Source organism: Gopherus flavomarginatus, chromosome 11 (assembly GCF_025201925.1).
Source record: "Gopherus flavomarginatus isolate rGopFla2 chromosome 11, rGopFla2.mat.asm, whole genome shotgun sequence".
Lineage (NCBI taxonomy): Eukaryota > Metazoa > Chordata > Testudines > Testudinidae > Gopherus > Gopherus flavomarginatus.
The window spans coordinates 14,118,118-14,140,864 of NC_066627.1; the positions used below are offsets into that span (position 1 = coordinate 14,118,118).

The 22,747-nt window shown below is 44.7% G+C and overlaps 1 protein-coding gene across 1 annotated transcript; it reads left to right on the plus strand.

The window, feature by feature from the left end:
- The first annotated feature begins 13,123 nt into the window (after window positions 1–13,123).
- Window positions 13,124–17,346, plus strand: LOC127030829 (olfactory receptor 6N1-like). Its single transcript, XM_050917555.1, has 3 exons — window positions 13,124–13,204; window positions 14,568–14,678; window positions 16,372–17,346. Exons 1-3 carry the CDS (start codon window positions 13,124–13,126, stop codon window positions 17,344–17,346), a joined length of 1,167 nt encoding a protein of 388 aa, XP_050773512.1.
- The last annotated feature ends 5,401 nt before the right edge of the window (window positions 17,347–22,747 follow it).

The window sequence follows — 22,747 nt, forward strand, 5'->3', positions numbered from 1 at the left end:
TATCTATTTTTCACTGAAAAATCAAAATCTAACCAGCTCTAACCAACACAAATGCAAACACTTATCTATATGAAAGGGTAGTTGAGTTTCCATACTCTGTGCAGCATCTCTCCTCCCTGTCAGTTCTTCTCTTGCTTGGTATCGTGAGTTTCATGCCCTTAGCTTTGGCCATGTCCTGCTCACCAATGCAAATGCTGAATCACTACATTGTCCTCATGGCTGTTTACTGAGTTACCCCAGTGATAAGAGTGGTGGTCTCAAATGCCACAGACAGTTAGACGGTCACATTAGATTGTGATGGTCCCTTTTGGCCTTGAATTCTGAAAATCCATGAATATTTGACTCAGTCAATTTAAGGTACTCTAAGAACACTTACAAGAAACCATGGCCAAGCATTATCACTGCTGGAACTCTGCATAGGTTGGATATTAGGAAAACTGTTTCACTAGAAGAATGGTGAAGCACTGGAATGGGTTAACTAGGGAGGTGGTGGAATCTCCTTCTTTAGAGGTTTTTAAGGTCAGGCTTGAGAAAGCCTGGCTGGGATGATTTTGTTGGGAATTGGTCCTGTTTTGAGCAGGTGGTTAGATTAGATGATCTTCTGAGGTCCCTTCCAACCCTGATATTCTATGATTCTATGATAAGTAGCTGGTACTCCGAGGAGGAAGTTAGATCCTACATCTATTTTCGTGCCAGGGAAGGGAAGTGTCTGCTGTAAGCACACATCTCAGGATGGGACCTCAGAAACATTTACCCCAAGATTTCTTGAAGGCTATATGGCAACAATTATCTCCACGGGTGTGATCCAATTATTCCTTGCAGGTGGATTTTATAGGAGAATAAACATCTGTATTTGCATGTATGTAGCATGTTTTGTGTCATTAAATTACTTCTGTTGGGGTTTGGGTCCTCCAATATTGGTCCAAGGCAGTTTTTCAGCCTTGGAATACATGGACATTTCTATGTTACCTTTATTTGGTTCTTAGCAATGGCTTGAAGCCGGAGGAGGAATGAGACTGTCACAAATGGGGAGGAAGATGTCTGTTTTAGCATAGTATGATTCCCTCAGACTCTAGAAGATACAGTATCTTGTTTTCCTCTGCAATAGATCTAACTTTACTTTTTTGGCACAAATAAGACATCCATAGAGGTTTAGATAACAATCTGCTAGGCACCTCAGAAATGACAGCTAGCTAGATGTACGGAGCAAATTCAGAGACGCTGAACTCCCTCAGTTCTGTGTATCTCTTTGTGTGTGATGTTTGTGTCTGCTGAAGTTGGGGCTGCTTAGCAGTACTCAGGATTTGCTGATGAAATAAGATATTGGGCCAGTTTCTGACCTCACTTACATCAGTGTAAACCCCAGACCTCTCCAGTGATTTCGGTGCAGTGATTCCAGATTTACACAAGTGTCACTGAGAACAGAAGTCTGCTCTTTAACACTTACAGTTATGACGAGGCATATGAGAACCTCTGGGAGGTAGGCAATCTCAGATATTTCCTAATTATAGTCTTCATGTTGTTGTGGAAAAATTCACCCATGCATCATTTTTAGTTCAGAGACTCAGCCTGAGGCCCATTTATTGATAAAATACCAAAGCACTGGGGGCAGCAGGTATTGGAACTGCTCCCCAAAGCAAAGCATACAAAAGCTTTTAAAGCTTAAAACCGCAAACAAATTACACATAGTTAAGTAATGATGTCCATATTAGGAATTAAGTCACACATCCTTGGGTAACAGTGACCATATTAGGAATTAAAGAGCTAGGGTCTCTTGGTACTTTCCAGTGTTTTTTTCACAGTGTCACCTGATATGGGTGCAATTTGAGTTATGGTCTTTTTTGGTACTTTCTACCATGGTTTTACCCTTGCTTTTTATGGTGCCACCCCTTACTACCCCTTACCACCATCAAACAAATGGCCCAGGGGAGAAGTTTAATGGAACTTTGGCGGACATGATACATATATTCATAAATGAGGATTCCAATGATTGGGACCTAGTGTTGGAGCAGTTGCTCTTTGCCTACAGGGCTATACCACATACCAGTTTGGGCATTTCATCATTTGAACTTGTGTATAGCTGCAAGGTTAAGGGGCCATTACAGTTAGTGAAGCAGCAATGGGAAGGGTTTACATGTTCTCCAGGAACTAACATTCTGGATTTTGTAAACAGGGCCCCCAAGCAATTAAAATTTTGGCTGCCACCAGGTCCCAGCCCTGGGCTCCTCCCCGCACTCCCCTGGTGCCTCAGCCCTGGGCTCTCCCCTCACCCACTCGCACCCACTGCTGCCCCATCTCTGGGCTTCCCCCTTCCGCCCCCACACACTTCCTGCTGCCCCAGCCCTGAGCTCTCCCCCCACACCACCAGCACCTTCCTTCCACCACAGCCCTGGGTCACTGGTAATTCACTTCCAGGGCAGGTCATTCAGCAGGAATTTTAGTTGTGCACAGAACACAGACAGGATTAGTTCCCATATGGTTACAGAGCTGAGGTAAGTGGAACAATTTTCAGCTTGTGTGACTGGAGGATATCTGGACGCATATTATAAGAGTGTCCTACATAAATGAGGAAAAGTTGAAGTGCCTTTATTATTCTTTTGTTCCACTCTTTCTTTCTATGGAGGACTTACCAATGCAATATCACTGTCTTCCTCTTAAACAAATAAACAAACAAAAAAGGTAATGGCTGTTGAAAATAGCAATTCCAGTCCTAACAACCACTGGGAAGCATTTCTTGCTCAATTTTATCCTACTTTTTCTATGGCGAGTTATAGTGGATCAGTATATTTGATTTGGGAGGAATGAAGTAACAGCTGCCCAAACTGAGCTTGAGCACTCCTGAATTTTGAGGTGTTCAAATCTGGAAGGCAGGTGCTGGAGAGAGCTGTGGCTCTGTGGGGGAGCATGGCAGCATGTATGCAGCAGCACGTCTGGTGCTGTGTGGAGCCAGACACGCTGGTCTGAGTGGCATGGTAAGGGGGCTGGGGGTTGGAGAAGGGGTACGGAGTTCCGGGGGGGGCAGTCAAGGGACAGGGAGTGGGGGGTTGGATGGAGTGGAGGCTCGGGCGGGCAGTCAGGGGCAGGGAGAAGGGGGGGGTTAGATGGGTCAGGGGTTCGGGGGGGCAGTCAGGGGACAGGTAGCGGTTGGATAGGCGTGGGAGTCCCAGGAGTTTGTCAGGTGACAGGTAGGGGGTGGGGTCCTGGGGTGAAGTTGGGGAGGAGTCTCAGGAGGGGACAGTTGGGGACAAAGAGAAGGGAGGCTTAGATAGGGGGTGCAGTCCTGGACAGCCACTAGGGGAAGGGGGTGATCAGGGAGTGGGTGGGTTGGATGGGTTGGGGTTTCTGTGGGGGGCAGTTGGAGGGAGTGGAAGGTATCAGGGTGGGGCTACCCTCCCTCCCCGTGGAGTGTCCTCTTTTTTGAATGTTAAAATATGTATCCCTACTCTTCACAGTGCAGATCTCCATTCACAGCAGACTGCAGCATGAGGTCTCAGCTTCCTCACTTCCTCACCTTTCCTCTTCTGTCTGTAGTGGCCAAGGAAATGCTGGGAAATGTAGTTCTTTCCCTGCTCCAGGGCAGGATCTATAGGCAAGGAGCTAACCAAGGAACTACAGTTCCCTGGGCCCCCTGCTGGTTCTCAACTCCCATGCGGGATCCCTGCCGCCCCTGCAAATGGGCTGCCCCAAGCACATGTTTGCTTTGCTGGTGATTAGAGCCACCCCTGTTTATAAACAACCTACAAAACACCCTCCGAGACTCTTTGGCCCTTACTAGAGAGAAGCTATTAGATGCTCAGAAAGAGCAAAAGATCTGGTATGATAAACATGCCAGAGAGCATTCATTCAAAGTAGGGGACCAGGTGATAGTCTTAAAGGCACTCCTGGCCCATAAGATAGAAGTGTCATGGGAAGGGCCATTTATGGTCCAAGAGCACCTGAGAGCTGTTAGTATAGTATAGCCTAAACAAACCCTACCTCAAACTTAAAGCCTAAAGTGTGTCATGTTAATTCTCTAAAGCCCTTTTATTCCAGAGGATTAAAGGCTTTTCAGTTTTCAGACCAGGGAGGAGATAACACTGAGTGGCCTGAAGGTGTCTACTATAAAGGAAAAAGTGACGGTGACATGGGAGAGGCGAAGCTTTCTATGACCCTCGGATGTATTCAGGGACAGCAGATCAAGGAGCTGTGCACTATCTTCACACTCATGTTCTCAGCCACCCCAGGACAGACCAAATGGGCATATCACTCCATTGACACAGGTAATGCTCACCCAATTAGAGCCCAACCTTACCGAGTGAATAGTATAACTCTTGATATTATTCATCACCATGCATTTTTGACAGGTTTCCATGCCCCTTTTAGGGCTTATGTCCTGCCTTCCCACCACGTTGCCATCAGCCATTTTGAAAAAAAATTTGTATATGTATGTGTTTGACTAAGGGAAGTGTTGTATATGTTTGTGCTTGGGTACATGGGGGGAAAAGGTTGAAAGAAGAGTGTGAGAGAGTGTAAAGATGAAAAAAGAGTTTGAGTAAGGCTTAGAGAAAAAAGAAAATTTGAAAGGAGAGGTAAGTTATTGAAGAAAAGAGGATAGTAATGGCAGGTTATGAAAGAATAGAAAGAGAAGAAAAAATAAAGTAGTAAGAGTCTGTGTTACTGGACACATGCAGAGTAAGACATCCTACCCCAGTGACTGTCGGTAGTGAAATGATAACTGTTCTGGGTGGTGAGCCTGAAGAGCTAGTCCCTACTTTTGGTGGACCAATCAGAGGTTGTTTTACAGCTAGGTCACAGAATGCAGTTGTTAAACCAATCCTAGCATCCCAAAATTTTAAACAAGAGCCTTTTAGAAATGAGCTATTGTGTGGTGGGTTATCTGAAAAACTTTCACCAATGAGCATTTGGCCTTGTTTATAAAAACATGTAGTTTTGTGAGCAGGATTTTAAAACAGGGAGCCTAGACACAAAGACATGTCCAATACAAGACGCCTACAGAAGCCAAGAAGCCGCAACTGCCTCTGGGTGCACCATTCCATATTCAGAAGAGAAGGCCTATTTACACATATTTTGCTCATGAAAAGAAAAAAAACTCTGGGAGACAGCATACAAGCTGCTCTCTCAGACAACAGATTTAAAACACAGGACGTTCCCCTGGGCAAAAACCTTAGTACACACAAGAATACCCAAATTTGATTACTCCCCTAATTGCACAAAGATAAGTTACAAAAGAAAAGAAACATAAACCTATGTATTCCTTTCTAAAACTTACTATTCTGATAAGAGCTGGTTCTTTGATCTTTTTCACTCCAACTGACACTGTAACTGACTCTAAACAAAGGAAATTTCCCTCCTTCCTTTTGAAACATCTTGTTACCCCATTGGTTCTTCTGGTCAGGTGTCAGCTAGGCTAGGTGAACTTCTTAACCCTTTGCAGGTAAAAGAGGCATTAACTCTTAACTATCTGTTTATGACAGGTGAGTATAGTAATTACTTAGTATTTAGATTTCTAGATATATCTAGAGCCATTATAAAAACATAATTTGGCCTTTGGATTTAGTAAAGGAATTTAAATTAGGGACTGGGGGTACTCTGTATTACTATAACAATATTACTGTAATATCTATAACAATAATTCCAACCATACTGAAACAGAAAGACATATTTCAACTCTTAAATGCTGAAATGGTGTCTCATAGCAGCTGAAGTTCTGGTGGCTCATGCTCCCACTGCACACTGCAGGTTGGGTAGGTAGTGAGACTACATCTGCCATGATACATCAGTTTCATTTCTTGGAAAGAGGATGAGGTGCATCATGAGTGTTTCTTGGATGGAGATAAGAAAAACATCCCAACAGAAGCAGCAGGAAGTCCAGGTCCAAGTGTGAGTTATAATCTACCCATAAACCCAAAATGTGCTCTTTTCCTTCCAGGATTAAACAAAAAGCCAGAGCAAGAGAGCCTCGAGAACCAAACAGGTGCTGCTCTGAAACAACTCGGATTCACAATGTTTTAATTTTCCTTAGAAAAATTGCTTGGAATTTCTGGATTCTTGTAAGGCTAAAAATTTCCTGAGAGCTTTTCTCAGGGCCTCCTTGACCTTTCTGTTTCTCAGGCTGTAGATGAGGGGATTGGCCAGGGGAGTCAGGACTGTATAGAAAACGGAGAACAGTTTGTGTAGGTCTCTCAGCATGGTAGCATCTGGCAGCATGTAGACAATGATTAGAGTTCCATAGAAACTTGTCACCACAATGAGGTGAGAGGAGCAGGTGGAAAAGACCTTCTGCCTCTCTATGCTGGAATGGATTCTCAGGAGGGTTATCATGATACAAACATAGGACATCAGAGTTAATATAAAAGGAGGCAGTGTATATATGGAAGCCAGAATGAAAGCCACAAGTTCCATTAAATGAGAATCACTGCAGGAGAGTCTTATGATAGGAGTGAAATCACAAAAGAAGTGGCCAGTTTCATTGGGACTACAAAGAGTTAATTGTGACATGAAAAATATTGTTACGGAGTTAGCCATAAATCCACTTATCCATGATCCAACTGCTAGCTGGAGGCAGAATCTGCTATTCATAAGGGCAGCATAATGCAGTGGCTTGCATATTGCTAAATACGGATCATAAGACATCACACAGAGGAGATAACACTCGGTACCAGCGAGGCAAGCAAAGAAATAAAATTGCGTGAAACATCCGCTAAATGAAATAGTTCTGTCCCCAGTCAGGAGACTCGCCAGCATCTTGGGCAGGATGGTGGAGCTGTATTAGGTCTCCAAGCAGGACAAGTTCTCAAGGAAGAAGTACATGGGGGTGTGAAGATGCTGATCAGCCACAACTAGAGCAATCATGAAGATGTTTCCAGCCATGGTCACAATATAGAACTTGAGAAACAGCAGGAAGAGGAGGGTCTGCAGCTCAGAGTTGTTACTGAATCCCAGGAGGATAAATTCTGTGACTGATGTTTGATTTTCTCCACTCTCCATCTGCCATAGGATGTATCTAGTTAAACAAACAGTATAATATAATGTGAGTATCATAGCATTAAACTTTAACATAATATTATCACTTGAGGCTGCAATTTCCAATGCATCCTAATAAACATAGGAGCCTGTAAGTCAATTTGCAAAGGTAGATTTGTGCTCAAGTCCCAGTCACAGGTACTAAGATGATCCAAGGAATGGAGAACCTACCTTTCAAAAGGAGTATTAAAAGGCTTGGCTTGCTTAGCCTAACAAAATGAAGGCTGACACGGTCAATGTGACAGACTAGAAGAATGATCCTTGCAGCAGCATTCTGAATGTACATATGTGGGAAAAGACTGCATTTATCCAGGCCAGAGAGAAGGATGTTGCAGCTACTGAGGTGTGAGATGATGAGAGCTTGGATAAGAGTTTTAGGGATGTGGAGGGATAGGAAAGGCCACCTCTTACAGATGTTTTCAAGAAAGAATCTTCACAATTTAGACATAGGCTGCGTGCAAGGCCATTGAGACAGGTACGAGTTCAAGATTACACAGATTATGGGCCTAAGTGACAGGCAGAATGACGGTGGTGTGATTGTGAAAAGATGTATTGGGGAGGACTTGGGGTGAGAAATTTAAGAACCATGTTGATCTGATGTCAGAGAGGCAAGGCAAGATTTTAGTTTGTATAGAAGGAGACAGGTATGGAGTAGAGAAAACTATGGAGTAGAGAGATCAGTTTGTGAGTTACCAGCATAGAGATGGTAGATAAATTAATGCTTGTGGATGAGATCACCCAGAGATAAAGTGAGAGGGTGGAGAGAAGGGGACGAAGGAGAGAGCCCTGTGGTAACCCCACAAAAACCTGGAGTGGGGATGAGGGAGATCTATTGAAGGACATGCTGAAGGAGCGATTTGAAAGATAGGAGGAGAACCAGGAGAGGACAAAGGGAGAACAAGGGAGAACAAGATTTCAAGAAGAGCATGGTCAATGCTTTTGGAAGTGGCTGACAGGTTGAAGAGGTTGAGGATGATAAACTGATAGTGAGATTTGGATAGGAAGAGGCAATTGGAGACTCTAGTGAGAGGAGGTTCACTGGAGTACAAGGGATGGAAGCCAGATTGGAGATGGTCTAGGATAGTACTAGAAGAGAGGCATTGCAGTCAGTGAGCTTAGAGATGAAAGGGAGAAGGGAGATGAGACAGTCACTTTACACATATGAAAATGACTACACATATTGGAAAGCAGCGGAGAATCAAGCCTTGACTTCTAATAGATACAACAATGATGAGTGAGGTATAAGAACCTATATAGAATAGTATTGTCATAAACAGATAGCTAAGGGTTAATGTCTCTTTCACCTATAAAAGGGTTAACAAACAGTGACCTTAAACACCTGACCAGAGGACCAGTCAGGAAACAAGACTTTTTCAAATCTGGGTGGAGGGAAGTTTTGGGTGTGAGTCCTTTGTTCTTGGTCTGTTCTCTTTCTGGGCTCTGAGAGTGATCTTTCTATCTGCAGGCTTTCTAATCTTCTGTTTCCAAGTTGTAAGTACAAGGATAGTAAGACAATAGGTTTATATATATTTTTTGTATTTACATGTGTGTAGTTGCTAGAATGTGTTAAATTGTATTCTGTTTGGATAAGGCTGTTTATTCATTTTTTCTTTTAAGCAATTGATCCTGTATATTGTCACCTTGATACAGAGACCATTTTTATGTCTTTTCCTTTCTTTTTATATAAAGCTTTCTTTTTAAGACCTGTGGATTTTTTTTTTTAGTGGAGGCTCAAGGGGATTGAGTCTGCAGCTCACCAGGGAATTGGTGGGAGGAAGAAGACAGGGGGGAAGAGAGAATCTCTTTGTGTTAGAATTACTAAGCCTGACTTTGCATACCCCTGGGTGAAGGGAGAGAGAGATTGATCTCTCAGTACCTGTGTTTCAGGGACTTGAAGAAGGGGATCTCCTAGAGTACCCAAGGTGGGGAAATCTGGGAGGAGGTAAAGAGGGAGAAGGGAAGTGGGTTATTTCCCTTTGTGGTGAGACTCAGGGCATCTGAGTCTTGGGGTTCCCCAGGGAAGTTTTTGGGGAGACCAGAGTGAGCCAGACACTGGAATTCTGGCTGGTGGCAGCGATATCAGATCCAAGCTGGTAATTAAGTTTAGAGGTTTCATGCTAGCTTCTCATGTTCTGATCTCTAAGGTTCAGATCTGAGTAGGAAAGTTATGACAAGTATGTAGACTACAATAGGTTTTTAATGAAAAAGATGGGGTTGAAACAAATTAAAAATCTAAATCAATTAAAAATAACTAATAATTGAGAGTCCTAAATGGAAGGCATAAAATCCATGCTAAACAGGAGCAGTAGGGGGTTAGCACTTACCTCAAGCTCCTAAATGTTTACAGCTTGAAGCAATGGCCTCTTATTTCTCAGTTTGGTGACTAGTAGTAAGGTCCCATAGCTCATTTTAATCTCTGAGTTTTCTTCAAAACTAGGAGTATCTCCATAACGAGCCCAGGTATCCACAGAGTGATGTGCAAATGTCGCAATCTCATCTGGAAGAACATGGTTCGTTTGAAGTGGAGATGCTTGCTCATATTTGTACCTTTTCAGGACAAGGCTATGTCTCCTCTGACTGCATCTGTGAGGAACGTTTAAATGACTGAGTCAGGGGAGTTACTGCTGGGTCTTTTGTGTCAATAGCACAAACAACAGCCACGATGCAGCCACCTTTCTAAAACCACATGAGATCTCTCTGCTCACCCTCCACCATTGGGGCCAGTCAAACATTTACTGCCAAAACCTTTTTGGAAGGAAAATTGGGTTTCTGACCACAGAAAAAAAAATTAGACAAATTCTGTGCTTTCCTCAACAAATGTTAAACTTCCTTTGGAAAAGCTAAAAACATTATCCGAAAATTGGTTTTTGCACAAATATTTTGGGGATATTAAACACTACTGTGCTGAATTTCTCTCTTTCTTTCTTTTGTTTTCTGGACAAAATATTTTTCCATTTTCAACAGAGAAAAATAGGGTTTTAGTTTTTCCATCAAAACTGAACTGAGGGAAAAAATACTATAACCAGTTTTCCTGCTTATACTATAATGGTTATTTTTTTTTATTAAGGTAGCACATTGGAGCCCCAATCATGGCCCAGGAACCCATTGTGCTCAGTGTTGTACAAACACAGATAGGTTGATTGCTATGAATGACTGAAATGTAACACTGCACCCTTTAATCCAGGCTAGCCTGCTTCACTCAGGAAGTCCTTACTCACACCAGCACCTCCACTGAATGCCATGGATCCCTTTCCTGAATATGGGTTACTCACCTGAGTGAGGACATAGCAGATACTTGTGCTATATTTAGCACAGACCTGTGCAGTAGCGTTCATGAATTGGAGAATTGCTTATTTTCCAATTCCTGTAAAGCTCCAAAGGGTCTCAGAAGCATGTGGAGATTCACACTGAGTATTGATAGAATGAGGAGCCCCTGAGCAAGCCCAGCCATCTCCATAGGAGCGGTGCTCTGAGCTTGGTGCTAGCCCATGCCAACGCCCCTAGGCCTCACTGAACACTGACAAATACAGAGCTGGAAACCAGTCAGCTCACCTGTGGGTTAGCATTGTTTAAATAGTTATTGGGCTTATAACAATGTGTGTAGTGTTTAGACTTCATGAAATGATCGTAAAGCTCTGCATGTATTAATCTCACCTAAAACATCTGTATCCCATGGTATAGTCATATGGAGCGTGTGCATTGTAAGCCTGTGTAACTCACCAAACAGAAAAGAAGCATGGATGAATGTAAAGTGCTGGTCCTGCAGTGTTACAGCCATGTCAGTCCCAGGATATTAGAAAGACAAGGTGGGTGAGGTAACATCTTGTACTGGACCAACTGCTGTTAGTGAGAGAGAGAAGCTTATACAGACCTTTTCTTCGGGGGTATGTGTGTGTATGGTTACCTGCTTTAACCTTGTAAACAACTCTCTGATTTCTTTTTCATACTTAATAAATCTTTACTTAGTTTATTACAGCACTGGCTAGAAGTGTTGTCTTTGGTGTGAGGTCTAAGGTATGATTGGGGTAAGTGGCAGGACCTTTGGGACTGGTAGTAGCCTGAACACTGTTGTAATTTTTGGTGTAAGGGTGACCAGAGTGGCAAGAGAAACTGCAGGGTCCAAGGAGACTGTCTGTGACTCCATGCTAAGGCTGTTATAGCTTTTGACACTTGGTTGGTGAAATCTAATTATAGAACATACAACCAGTTTGGGGTTTGTACCCTGGTTTGCAACAGTCTGTATGCCTTGAGGTTGGTTGCCACATTCGTGAGCCACTTCACCTAGCTTGGCACTGGGCTAGGCCAGAGTCACATCACTCCAGCCAGAGGCATCTCCATGGGCACTTGGGAGAAGCAGCTGGGCTGGGCTGAGCAGTGCTGGGCTGGATCATGGACAGAGGAGCAGTGATCAGCTGGGGGTATGGGTTAGAGAGGAGAAAGTGTGAGCAAGTCTTTCTTGTGTTCCTGGGAAAAGAGACTGGTGGTGCCGGCAGTTTGCCCAACTTGGGATTGAGCTGTCAGCTGAGGAAGAAGATGAAGCCAGGGCAGAGGATAGTGAGATCCTCCAACCTCAGCAAAGCAGATGAGGCAAGGAAAGATTCTATGTGTGCAAAGGAGATTTGCTATAAACAGGCCCTAGAGCTGTGAGGAAATCAATGAAGATGCCAGGTCCAGGGTGTTAGAGCAAGACAAGCAAGAGCCTGACGAGATAAGGCCTGTGGGTGCAGAAGAATTGAAACTCGCCTTGGAGCCCCCCTCTCACTATTCCCCACACATCACCACACACCACTGCTCCCCGTCAGTTACTGGGGATGTACTGAGCCCTTTGAAAGCCCCAACTTGGCTCACTTTCAGCATTACTGCTCTCTTTTGTTAGGAGTGTGTATTTTACTGGAGTAGTCGTAGATGCAGTTATACAAATGTGGAATGAGCCATGCTAGTGTAAGAAACGTTATGCTGGTATAACAGCATCTTCTCTAGCACCTCATCTACACATATGCCTGGCCTACAGTCAAAGCTTTACTAAGAGTAAAAGCCCTAGTTTTACTGGCATACAGTGCACATGCTGGCAAAATTAATATCGTTTCCCATAATACAGTATATCTGCCCCTATCCACCACCATACACCACTGCCCCCTAGTGCCCATTGTGCAGTATAGCTGCTATTGTTGTAATTATTATATTGAAAAACATGGCAGACAAAGAATGGAGAAATAAAAGGTCTATCATCAAAGTGAAAGTTGGGGACATAGGTAATCAGCATTATTTAAAGCCAAAATCCCTTGAGCCTAAAAGTTGAATCTTGCTGGGAAGACTTTTTGTTTGGGAAGTTCTAAGGCAGTGCTATACAAGTGGTCAGCCAATGGTCCCTTCTGGCCTTTGCAGGTATGCCATCTGGACTTAGAAGGGGATGTCTTATGTGAGGATCCTCTGGCTTTAGAGGGTATTTCTTAGGTGAAGTATTTTCCCTGATGGATTATTATTAATTATTTATTAGTAATTAGTAATTATATATTATTGTTATTATGTTGCCATTCAATAAGGAAATGGAGTGTGTGTGTGTAGGTCTGGCCTCTACTAGATGAAGGTACTGTCAAATGCATCCTGTTCTATGAGTATCTAATTCAACTATTGCAGAACTCAAACATTGGTCAATACTTTGGGAACAGAATTATCCCAGTTTCACATATTCTTATCCTATTAGTAGCACAGGATAAGAGGGAAGGTCCATCTAATTTCTGAGAGTGGCCAGCAGCAGATGTTTAAGAGGTGGATGTAGAATAATCTGCCATCCATCTAGCTCTCAAATACTTACAGATTGGCTTAAACCCTAGAGCATCAGATTTAATATCCCTTCTGGAATTTTGCTGTCATTAATTATAACTTGAACATTCCTGATACCATGTAAATATCCAGTCCCTGACATTCCACATGACAATGTCATGCAGCTTAGTAACAATTATGGCATGCTCACAGGTTCGTTACCTTAGAAGAACACTCTAGCCTTAGAGCTGCTCTTCACCACCATGAATATTTCCATTTACACTGGGAGTTCAAATATTTGTCCCACTCTGTATCTCCTGAGTCAGCAAGACCAGGGATGAGCGAGTTTCAAATTCGTCAGTCTCCAAAAGTTCACCTTCCATTCCGTACCCAGGGAGAGGCTCAACAAGAGCTGAACGTAAGAGGTGACATTTACAGAACTCCCTTTCCAACTCTAATCCCTCCAATCTCTCAGGCACTTTTGCAGATACAGATCTGGGAACTTCTGAGCGACAGTTGAGAGGAACATTGGACAAATCAGAGATCAGAAAACAAAAGAAGGTTACTTTAAATCAGGGTTTCCCCACAAGACGGCCCTGTGCATAACACCAAAGGCCTCAGGACTGTGAATCCTGGACATTTTCTTTGCCATTTCAAACTATTTATTTTTTGTTCCTTTGGGAGAGGCAGGAATCACTCAGGAATGAGAATCCAGCATATTGAGCTAGTTGAGCAATCCATACTGCTTGCCCGAGCAACTACACTGGAACTAAAAACACTATTGCAGTAGCTATTAGGAAACTGACCATGCAACAGCATTAGAGATGAGTGTTCAAGCCCAGTTTGCCCTTGTGCACCTCCCACTAACTGGGATGAACCCGCTTCCACTATACCTGTTGTTTGTGACCATCTCTGCTCTAAGACTGGTGTTTGCAGCATCAATAAACAAATTCAACTAAGAAATTACCCAGATTCCACATCACTTGATTCTCCTCCAATGGGAAACCAATCTGCATGGCCCAGAATTATACTTTCGCTCAGCAGAAGGGATAAAATAATGTTAAATAAATAAATAACCATTAGTAATTACTAATCATATCTAAGTTCCTGCAGGATAAATGTTTCCTTTGTGTGTGTGTGTGTGTGTGTGTGTGTGTGTGTGTGTGTGTGTGTGTGATATAGAAAGATGCTCACGCAGAGAAATATGGACACACATAGAGAGATTTCCTTTCATCCAAATCTTTCATTTGCACACTGCATATTCAATGTCTTTGTATTAATTGTTCTGTGTGTTTGTTAAACTGTGAAGCTTCAACACCAACCTGGAAGGCCTGTCTCATCTTAGCCATTGTTACGCATGCAATTGTGCCACTGAAAGCAACGGGACAAGTGACATGAGCAAATATTATTCAGCAGAGTCATTCTCTGCATGACCACGCACTCCACTCAGAGTGTATCTGTAACATCAATGGCTGTTACATTTCAGCCATGCAAGGCAATGATTTCATACAGCACAGAGCAGAAAAGCAATGCCTCTGGGTGTGGGAGGTTGGTTGCATCAGAACAGTTGTTTGCACTATCTGCCCAGAAACCACAGTGCTAACTCCCCCAGCTCAGCCCCTTTGGAGGTGGACTCAAGGGAGATGCAGCCTGCTATGGAGAAGGATACAAATGACAGGAGACTTCTGCACTTTGTAAATGGAGGGGGAAGAGCATGTTCTAAGGCAGAACGCGGCAGCTGATTGCCCATTCAGGTGCATACAGATCTCTTTACTGTGAAGATCCAGATTCTGAAGAATAATGAGAGACACGGACCTCAGCTGAGGAACCTCAGTCCAGGTCACCAAACCCTGAGAAATAAGAGTTCTTCGCTTCACACTTGGGATGTCCAGGTAAGCTTTCTAACTGCATTTCTATAGCACCTTCAAAATGAGGGCATGGATGTGGTTTGTGAATATGAGATGGACAAGGTGGGTGAGGTAATAACTTTCATTAGATCAACTTCTGTTGGTGAGAGAGACAAGCTTCTGAGCCACAGAGAGTTCTTCTTTAGGTCTGGGATAGACCATGCTTAATTTGTAATGAAAGAGGTGCCAGGACTCAAGCAATTAAGTGCAGGATTCAGTAATTTTGTTACATTCATAACTGATGTGGCAAGCCCAGAGATTCCTGGTGTGATGAGATCCCTGCCCCAGGAGTGCAACCTGGAACTGGGGTACCCCTGAACCCTCTGTCTCCCCAACCTGGACTCTCCTCTTACACTGTGCTGCTGTGGCAATCTGCAGACCACTCCTGGTCCTGCACTCATACAAACCTTTACACAGGCAGGGACACACCCAGCTGCAGTTACATGAAGACCTCTCTCCAGCTTCACAGTCTAGAATCCCAGAGTGTACCATCTAGCCTGGTCAAAAGCTGGACCAGTATAAGATTATTATCCAGTCCATTCCTCCCTCAAAGTGGAGAGGACAATGCACCAGGTGATACAGTGTTTTCTCTTTTATAATTTTCCTGTGTGTTTTCATTCAAAAACACAGTGATTGTCTGGTTTCAACCACACAGTTGTTATTGGAGCATTTAGCGCATTGGATGAGATACATCACATGTTGTGATAGGCATGTGGGTTGTTGATCATTGTAGCAGTGAAGATGTCAGCAGCTTTTGCCATTGTTGTACTGGCAGGGTGTAGTTTAAGGTGGTGTGATCTGGTCTATAGTAAGGTCAGAGCTTCAGCACCATCAGGGGCACCATCTTTTCTCCCCAATGCCTTTCTGTTTCCTGGATTTTCCACAGTTAGGGTTGCACATCGAGCCTGGCTTTGCCCCTTCCTAAAATCCACCTTCAGAAGAGCTGTATTTTGTTACCGCTATATAATTAACATCAGGAATTCTCATCTGAAACAGAAAAGGCATTGCCAGTCCCTCAGCATGTCATCCTCATCACTGTCATTACATGAACTATGGAAGGATTAACTCCACTTCATAATTTATAACATAAACTGATCACTTGTGAGAGGTTGCAAATAATTATTCCCTTTTCTACAGCACACTAAGATGCTGAATATGCCAAGATGTATTATTAGATTAATTTCCATGAATTCTAACAGAAGATCAGCACCTAAGGATACTAGATTCAATTGAAAATCTCAGTCCAAGATATTAGTTCATGTATTTATTGTTTTAAATTCTAACTAAAACACGACAAGATTCTGGCCATGGCCAGAAGTGGAATTCTGCATTTAAGCATCATTTAAGCAGTATGTCAATAGATGGGCTATGATAGTAGATAAAGAAGTGGGCTGATCTGTCCTCTCAGTATGTGGGCTACCAGAGAAATAGACTGTTCTTAGAGTACTCAGTAATTTGATGTGACAGAGGGTGCTCTACCTGGCTACTCATGTTGTGTTCTCAGACTTAGACTCTTGACACATTGTCTGAAGTCTACATTTAGCCTTAAAATTTCATCTGGCAACCAGGAAAGGGAGAAGAGTTTTTGAATATTTATGGAATGAATTTGCAACACTTGATTAACTTTCAGCTCTATGTTCTTACAGTTTGATTGCACTATTTATTTTATTGTTCCTAGACTCAACCAACGGCAGACATGGACTGGGGAAACCAAACAGCCATCAAAGAATTCATCCTCCTGGGATTCGGGGATCTCCCTGACCTGCAAATTCTTCTCTTCCTGCTGTTCCTAGTGATCTACATCACAACAGTGGTTGGGAACAGCCTTATAATTGTGCTAGTTGTGATTGATCAGCACCTGCACACCCCCATGTATTTCTTCCTAGGGAATTTGTCCTGCCTGGAGATCTGCTACACCTCCACCATCTTGCCCAGGATCCTGGCCAGTCTCCTGACTGGGGACAAAAGCATCTCAGTCAATGGCTGCATCACACAACTGTATTTCTTTGCAGTTCTGGCAGCTACAGAATGCTACCTGCTAGCAGTGATGTCTTATGATCGGTATTTAGCAATATGTAAACCCCTGCACTATTCAACTCTTATGAATACCAGGTTTTGTCTCCAGTTGGCTGCTGGCACATGGTTAAATGCTTTTTTGGCTATTACCATCTTTATTTTATTCATGTCACAGTTCATATTCTGTGGCCCAAATGAAATTGACCATTTCTTTTGTGATCCCATATCACTGATAAAACTCTCCTGCGGAGACACAGGCCTGATCATATTGTTGGATTTCATATTAGCCTGTGTATTCACCTTGCCTCCATTTCTTCTAACCCTGATGTCCTACATGTGTATCCTCACCATCATCCTGAGAATCTCTTCCACCACCGGAAGGCAAAAGGCATTTTCCACCTGCTCCTCGCATCTCACTGTAGTGACAATTTTCTATGGAACAATAATGATTGTGTACATGCTACCAACACTCGATACACTAAGAGCCCTAAAGAAAGTGCTCTCACTTTGCTACACAGTCCTGACTCCCCTGATAAACCCCCTTATCTACAGCCTGAGAAACAGAGAGGTCAGGGAAGCCTTGCGTGAAGCAGTCAGTAAATGTGGCTTTCACAAAAAAAATTGCAGGGAGTCCTAGATAAGAACTAAGGCTGAGGTTTTCAAAACTGCCAGGGTGATTTAGACAAATAGCCCTCATTGAAATTAAGCTAAAAACTCCCACTGAATATCTTAATGCTGATGTGAAAAACAAATGGAGACAATCTGCATGGAGTTACTGAGGCAGAGGGTTTATGGTCCTCCATTGTGTCCATGTAACACAACAAATAGGAACATGAGGTTGTGGACAGTTCTAGCAATGTCCCATGTCCAGCACTGATACATACAGGATGACGGTATTTCTCTCTGATTTGTCTAAATATTCTTCCTGGCTGAGAAGTGTGTTTAGCATCTGAAAATGCCCAAAAATGTCATGTTGCAAAAGGCAAAAAAGCCACTAAATATCAAAGTAAATCCCTATGTACACCCTCTGTCACTCATTCTTTCTCTATGTTAGACAATAAAATCTGATAATCCAATTCCAATGGCCTAGTCCAGCCAAAGACCCATGAATGCCAGTATCATAAAGTTTGCTAGTTCAGATAGTTTCTTATACCCCCAAGGACAGAATGGAGAATCCAGCCAGAGCTCAGGTCAGTGTTGTCTATCTAAGTGGAAGGAGCAGGGAGGAAGGTGGCCATAACCATGTTCCCATCATGCAGTTTTTAACTAGGCCCTGGTCAGAGTGGAGACAAAATTGTCACCAAGTGTTTATCTCCATAAAAAGCTGTGTTTGTATTTAAAAAAAAATAAACATATGGGGAATGAAAATACGAACTCCTGGGGCAGCATGTGGGGATGTCAGTCTCGGAAATCTGTGACCACTGAAGTGGCGCCTCATGCCAACCCCACCATACCACCCCCTGCAAGCGAACCACTGCAACTGCGCTCCAACAGGCCAAATGCAAACAGCTGGACCCCAGCAGTGACCTCTGGACACTTCACCAGGAACAGCTTCATAGCTCGTACCTGCGCTACACCTGGCTGCGACCAGCTCTGGCAAAGCACCAGCACCAGGCTCACTGGACTCATGGGTACAGGCAGGTTGGTCAATCACAAAGAAGCAGACTTGGAGCCCAGGTCAATGGGGACAGGCCTGACCCAGCTGGGGGTTACCAGGGCACTAGGGGATGCGCACACATAGAACTGAGGCTGTTCCTAGGGCCAGGCCAGTCAAACAGTCACCAGAAAGGGACTCAGCACATGGCACTGCAGGGGAGAAACCGCTCTGCTGCTTGAGCTGTTCAAAGGCAGGTATTGTCTCCAAAACTGACTGCAAGAAGTGCAAGGCCCGAGAGGGCTAGCTCTCAGCGTATGTCCAGCCAGCCCCAGGTGCCTCTGATAGCTCTGCTCCACATGTGGCCATCTCCTCAGGGAATGAGGCAACCTATGGTGAGAGGAAGTGGCTATCACCTAGCAATGGACAGAACACCTGTGATGCTAAACACAGCAGTGCTGTGTCAGTCACTGTGAGCACATCAGGGCTTGGCCGGAGCTAGGGGAGCTGGCGATCAGTGAGAATTGTAGGGCTCAACTCTGCAGAAAGGATTTCCCCAGGGGCCTAATGGAGTTAGGTACCCAAATCCCTTTGAAACAGGAGCTCAGCACTGAACTCCCCTTGACTCCTCTGAGAATCTCAGCTTGGATAGTCACTGGGCTTCTGTCACTGGAGGTCCAGTCTATGCATTTCCATTTGAAACGGACCTCACATTAACAGCAATGCACTGGATTGAGGGGAAACTCCTGTTGTAGTATCTGCTGTTGCAGTCATGCTGTTGTGTGGTGGTGTTTCCAGAGGTTCTAATTAGGCACGTGCACACCTAGAAGTAAGTAAGAAATGAGGAAAGATGTGATTATGCTGTCTAGTGTCACAAGAGGGCAGAGAAATGGGACAGGTGTGGGGGCGTTGTGCAAGACCAATGGATAGCAACTGAAATGGAAGGACAAGAAAGGAGTCATGCTGTCAAATGATGAAGAAAGCAAAGTGAAAAGAGAGGAGAATCTGTGTAATAGTGTGTAAGTGGTGAGGAAAGGGTGCTAAGAGAAAAGGGCCTCTATGCTATAAATGACTGGGGATAGTAGCAGAGGTTAAGGAATGAGAAATGGGAAGTTATACCCAGTAATTGCCACCAGGTGGCAAAAGAGAGTCAAGAATGGGAAGGCGGCAGCTAGATTGAGAAGTTACTTGCACTTGAAGAGAGTAAAGGGCACAAATACAGTAACAAGCTGTTGTGCTGAGAAATCAACACCAGCCTCTGGAGTAAAGGAGAGGAATTCAGCTATACCGAACAGTGACCAACAGATTTCTGTAGGCAATTAAATAATGGAAAAGGGCAACGATGCTGGTTTTTAATATCTAGCAATCACTTGTGTTTCCAGATGTTTTCTTTCTTTTTGTTTTTAATAAAATTTCCCTGTTTTTTTAAGAACAGGATTGGGCTTTTGTGTCCTAAGAGGTTTGTGCAAGTTATTTAATTATCTGGTGACAACAGCTGATTTCCTTTGGTTTCTTTCTCAGCTCTTCCCCGGAGTGGAGGGTGAAAGTGCTTGAGGGCACCCCACGGGGAAGAATTCCCAAGTGCACCACCCTGGATTCCCAGAGGGGTTTTGCAGTTGGGTGGTGGCAGCACTTACCAAGCCAAGGTCAGAGAAAATCAGTAAACTTGGGAGTTTAATACCAGCCTGGAGTGGCCAGGATTAATTTTTAGAGTCCTTGCGGGCACCACCTTCTGCATTTGAAGTGCCAGAGTGGGGAATCAGACTGGACAGTCTGTCTGTCTGTATTTATCTAACATGGCAAGTTTTGAAAATCACACCCAATCAATTCCAAACTGTCAGGAAATGTCCTAGTGCCCTTGTATTCCTTTTTAGTTTCACCTTAACTGTCAGTTTCCTGGTTTCTTTTGGGGTAAATACAAATTCCTTCTAATATAGTTTACTCTAAATTATTGATTCACTCTATCAGCCTTTACTGCATCTTAGTGTTGTGTGTAACTAGCAATACACTCAAGCTCGCACAGGTTATGTTGTCTTGGAATGACACAGAAGTTGAATCTGTTTAAGTACAGACCTGCAACCAGGGTCCCCATTTTATTATTTTTTAAAAATTTATAGGTCCTAATTCCCTGGTAATCTCTAGTTGCTTTGGGCTGCTCCTGGGTTGCTCCTGAGCCAGGCTGGCTCCACGGTTTTTCCCTCCCTAAGCAGGCTAAAAAAAATATTATTACAAATTGTGATATGCCACAGCTCTACTGCCTCCGCTTCATTCTTCGGCAGCAATTCGACGGCAGGTCCTTCACTCTGAGAGGGACTGAGGGACTCGCCGCAGAAGAGCGGGATGTGCAGCCCCTCTCTGTTGGCCACCCCAAGCACCTGCTTATTGAGCTGGTGCCTGGAGCTGGCCCTGCCTCGGAGGGAGAGGCATCAGATTAGTTCTGTCCATTTCCGGAGCTGTTCTGTCACCCTGCCCTCTAAATCATACCAGTTCTCCGGCGAAGACAGATGCGTGGCAGAAAGGTAAACACTGAGATAGAACAGTGGACCCGCTCTCCACTGGATGGCCTGAAGCGGGTGGAAGGGAACTCACCTGTCCCCAACCACCGAGCCAGAGTTCTGGACCTAGTAGACCTGGGTGGAGGAGGCTGCCGAATAGATGGCCTGGCAAGCCTCCACCCATGCCATGTCACCTGGGTCCTGGACCACAAGGAGTATGTCACTGACATACACAAACTGGATCAGCTGCAGCATCGGATCTTGGAGCACCATCCTCATCAGCCTCCAAAGGAGGACGGGCTCGATCACAAGAGTGTACCGCTGGCCCGAGAGTGGGCACTCCTGCCATACTCCCTGCCCTAAGCTGTCTGGCTGGGTCAGAGTCCAGTTGAGCATGACCAGCACTCTGTGGAAACATACAACACCTAGATAAAACCCACAAACTGGGGTCCGAAGCCTAACACTTGCAGAGTGCCCAGGAGATACCCGTGGTCCACCCTGTCAAGCACCTTCTCTTAATTCAGGGACAAGAGGGCGAATGACAGACCATCCCTACACCCAAGCTCCAGGAGATCCCAGACCAGATACAGGTTATCAAATATGGTGTGGCCCAGGATGGCTTAGGTCTGGTCTGGGTGGACCACGTCCGCCAGCACGGACCCTAGCTGCAGTGAGATGGCCTTTGCTATGATTTTGTAGTTTGTGCTGAGGAGCGAGACAGGATGCCAATTCCATAAGTCGCGGAGGTCCCCATTCTTCGGCAATAAGGCGAGCATGGCTTGCCTGCACAAGAGAGGGAGGACTCCACTCTTCATGGACTTGGCCCAGACAGTGACTAGGTCTGGGCTGAGGACATCCCAGAACACGTGATAGAACTCCAAGGTGAGCCTGTCCATGCCCGGAGATTTACTGGTGGTCTTGCGACGGAGGGCTTCCGAAAACTCAGCCAGAGTGAGAGGCAGCTCTAGCTGGTCTCGGTAGCCTGCACTAACCATCAAGAGTCCATTCCAGAGCACTTTGCAAGCGTTAGGATCAGTCAGATCCAGGGAGAAAAGGCTTGCGTAGAAGGCTCTGGCCCTCCTGCACATCTCTGCCAGATCCGTGAGGGGGGTGCCATCCTCTGCCAGAAGGTAGGTGATGTGTTTCTTGGCCACTCTCCTTTTCTCCAGTGTGTAGGGGAAGCAAGCTGATGCAAGATTGAACAAAAGCACCCTGGGCCCGATGGTCTTTAAGGGCCCGGAGCTCCTCCCACTTCTTCCGGTATGCTATGCAGAGGGATGGATCTTCGGGGCTGGCAGCCAGGCACCTCTCCAGCTCCTGTTCCAACTGCTTTATCACTACATCCCTCCATCGGCTGGTGCCCCGGGTGTAGTCGCAGAAGAAGAGCCTGGTGCACACCTTCCCCATGTCCCACTACCGCTGCGCCAAGGGAAAGGCGTGTTCTGCCCTCGCCAGGCCAACTAGAACTCCCGGAAAGACACCACGAAGCCCATGTCCTCTGACAAGCTGTTATTAAAGTGCCAATAGGATGGCCCCAGCTTCTCTGTGCAGAGAATGGCCATCACAGTGGCTAGATGGTGAACCAAAAATGGGGCTGGCTGGATGCTGGAGAAGTACGCCCATGAAAGGTGGAAGCATGACAGGTAGATGCAGTCCAATTGGAAGTGGTGGGACCGATGGGCCTTCACCTGGACAAAGGTGAACATTGAGATATCATCAGGGTGGTGGTAGCACCAGACGTCCACCAGGGAGTGATAGTCGACAATCTCCCTGACCAAGGGCTGATTCTGTGCACAGCGCTGGGAGTGGGATGCACCCTGCTGTGGGGGATATGTAGGAGGTGAAGGAGCAAAGCAGGGGAAGGATAGTGAGTGGGGAAACATGTAAAGGGCATAGATAGCAATTGATTTGGGTGACAGAGCACTTTAGGCCCTACCTAGAAATGGATC

Coding starts and splice junctions, on each gene's coding strand:
- LOC127030829 (XM_050917555.1), top strand. CDS start 13,124: ATGAGCGAGTTTCAAATTCGTCAGTCTCCAAAAGTTCACCTTCCATTC. Junction 13,205..14,567: donor AGGCTCAACAAGAGCTGAAC/GTAAGAGGTGAC, acceptor TTTACTGTGAAG/ATCCAGATTCTGAAGAATAA. Junction 14,679..16,371: donor TTCACACTTGGGATGTCCAG/GTAAGCTTTCTA, acceptor TATTGTTCCTAG/ACTCAACCAACGGCAGACAT.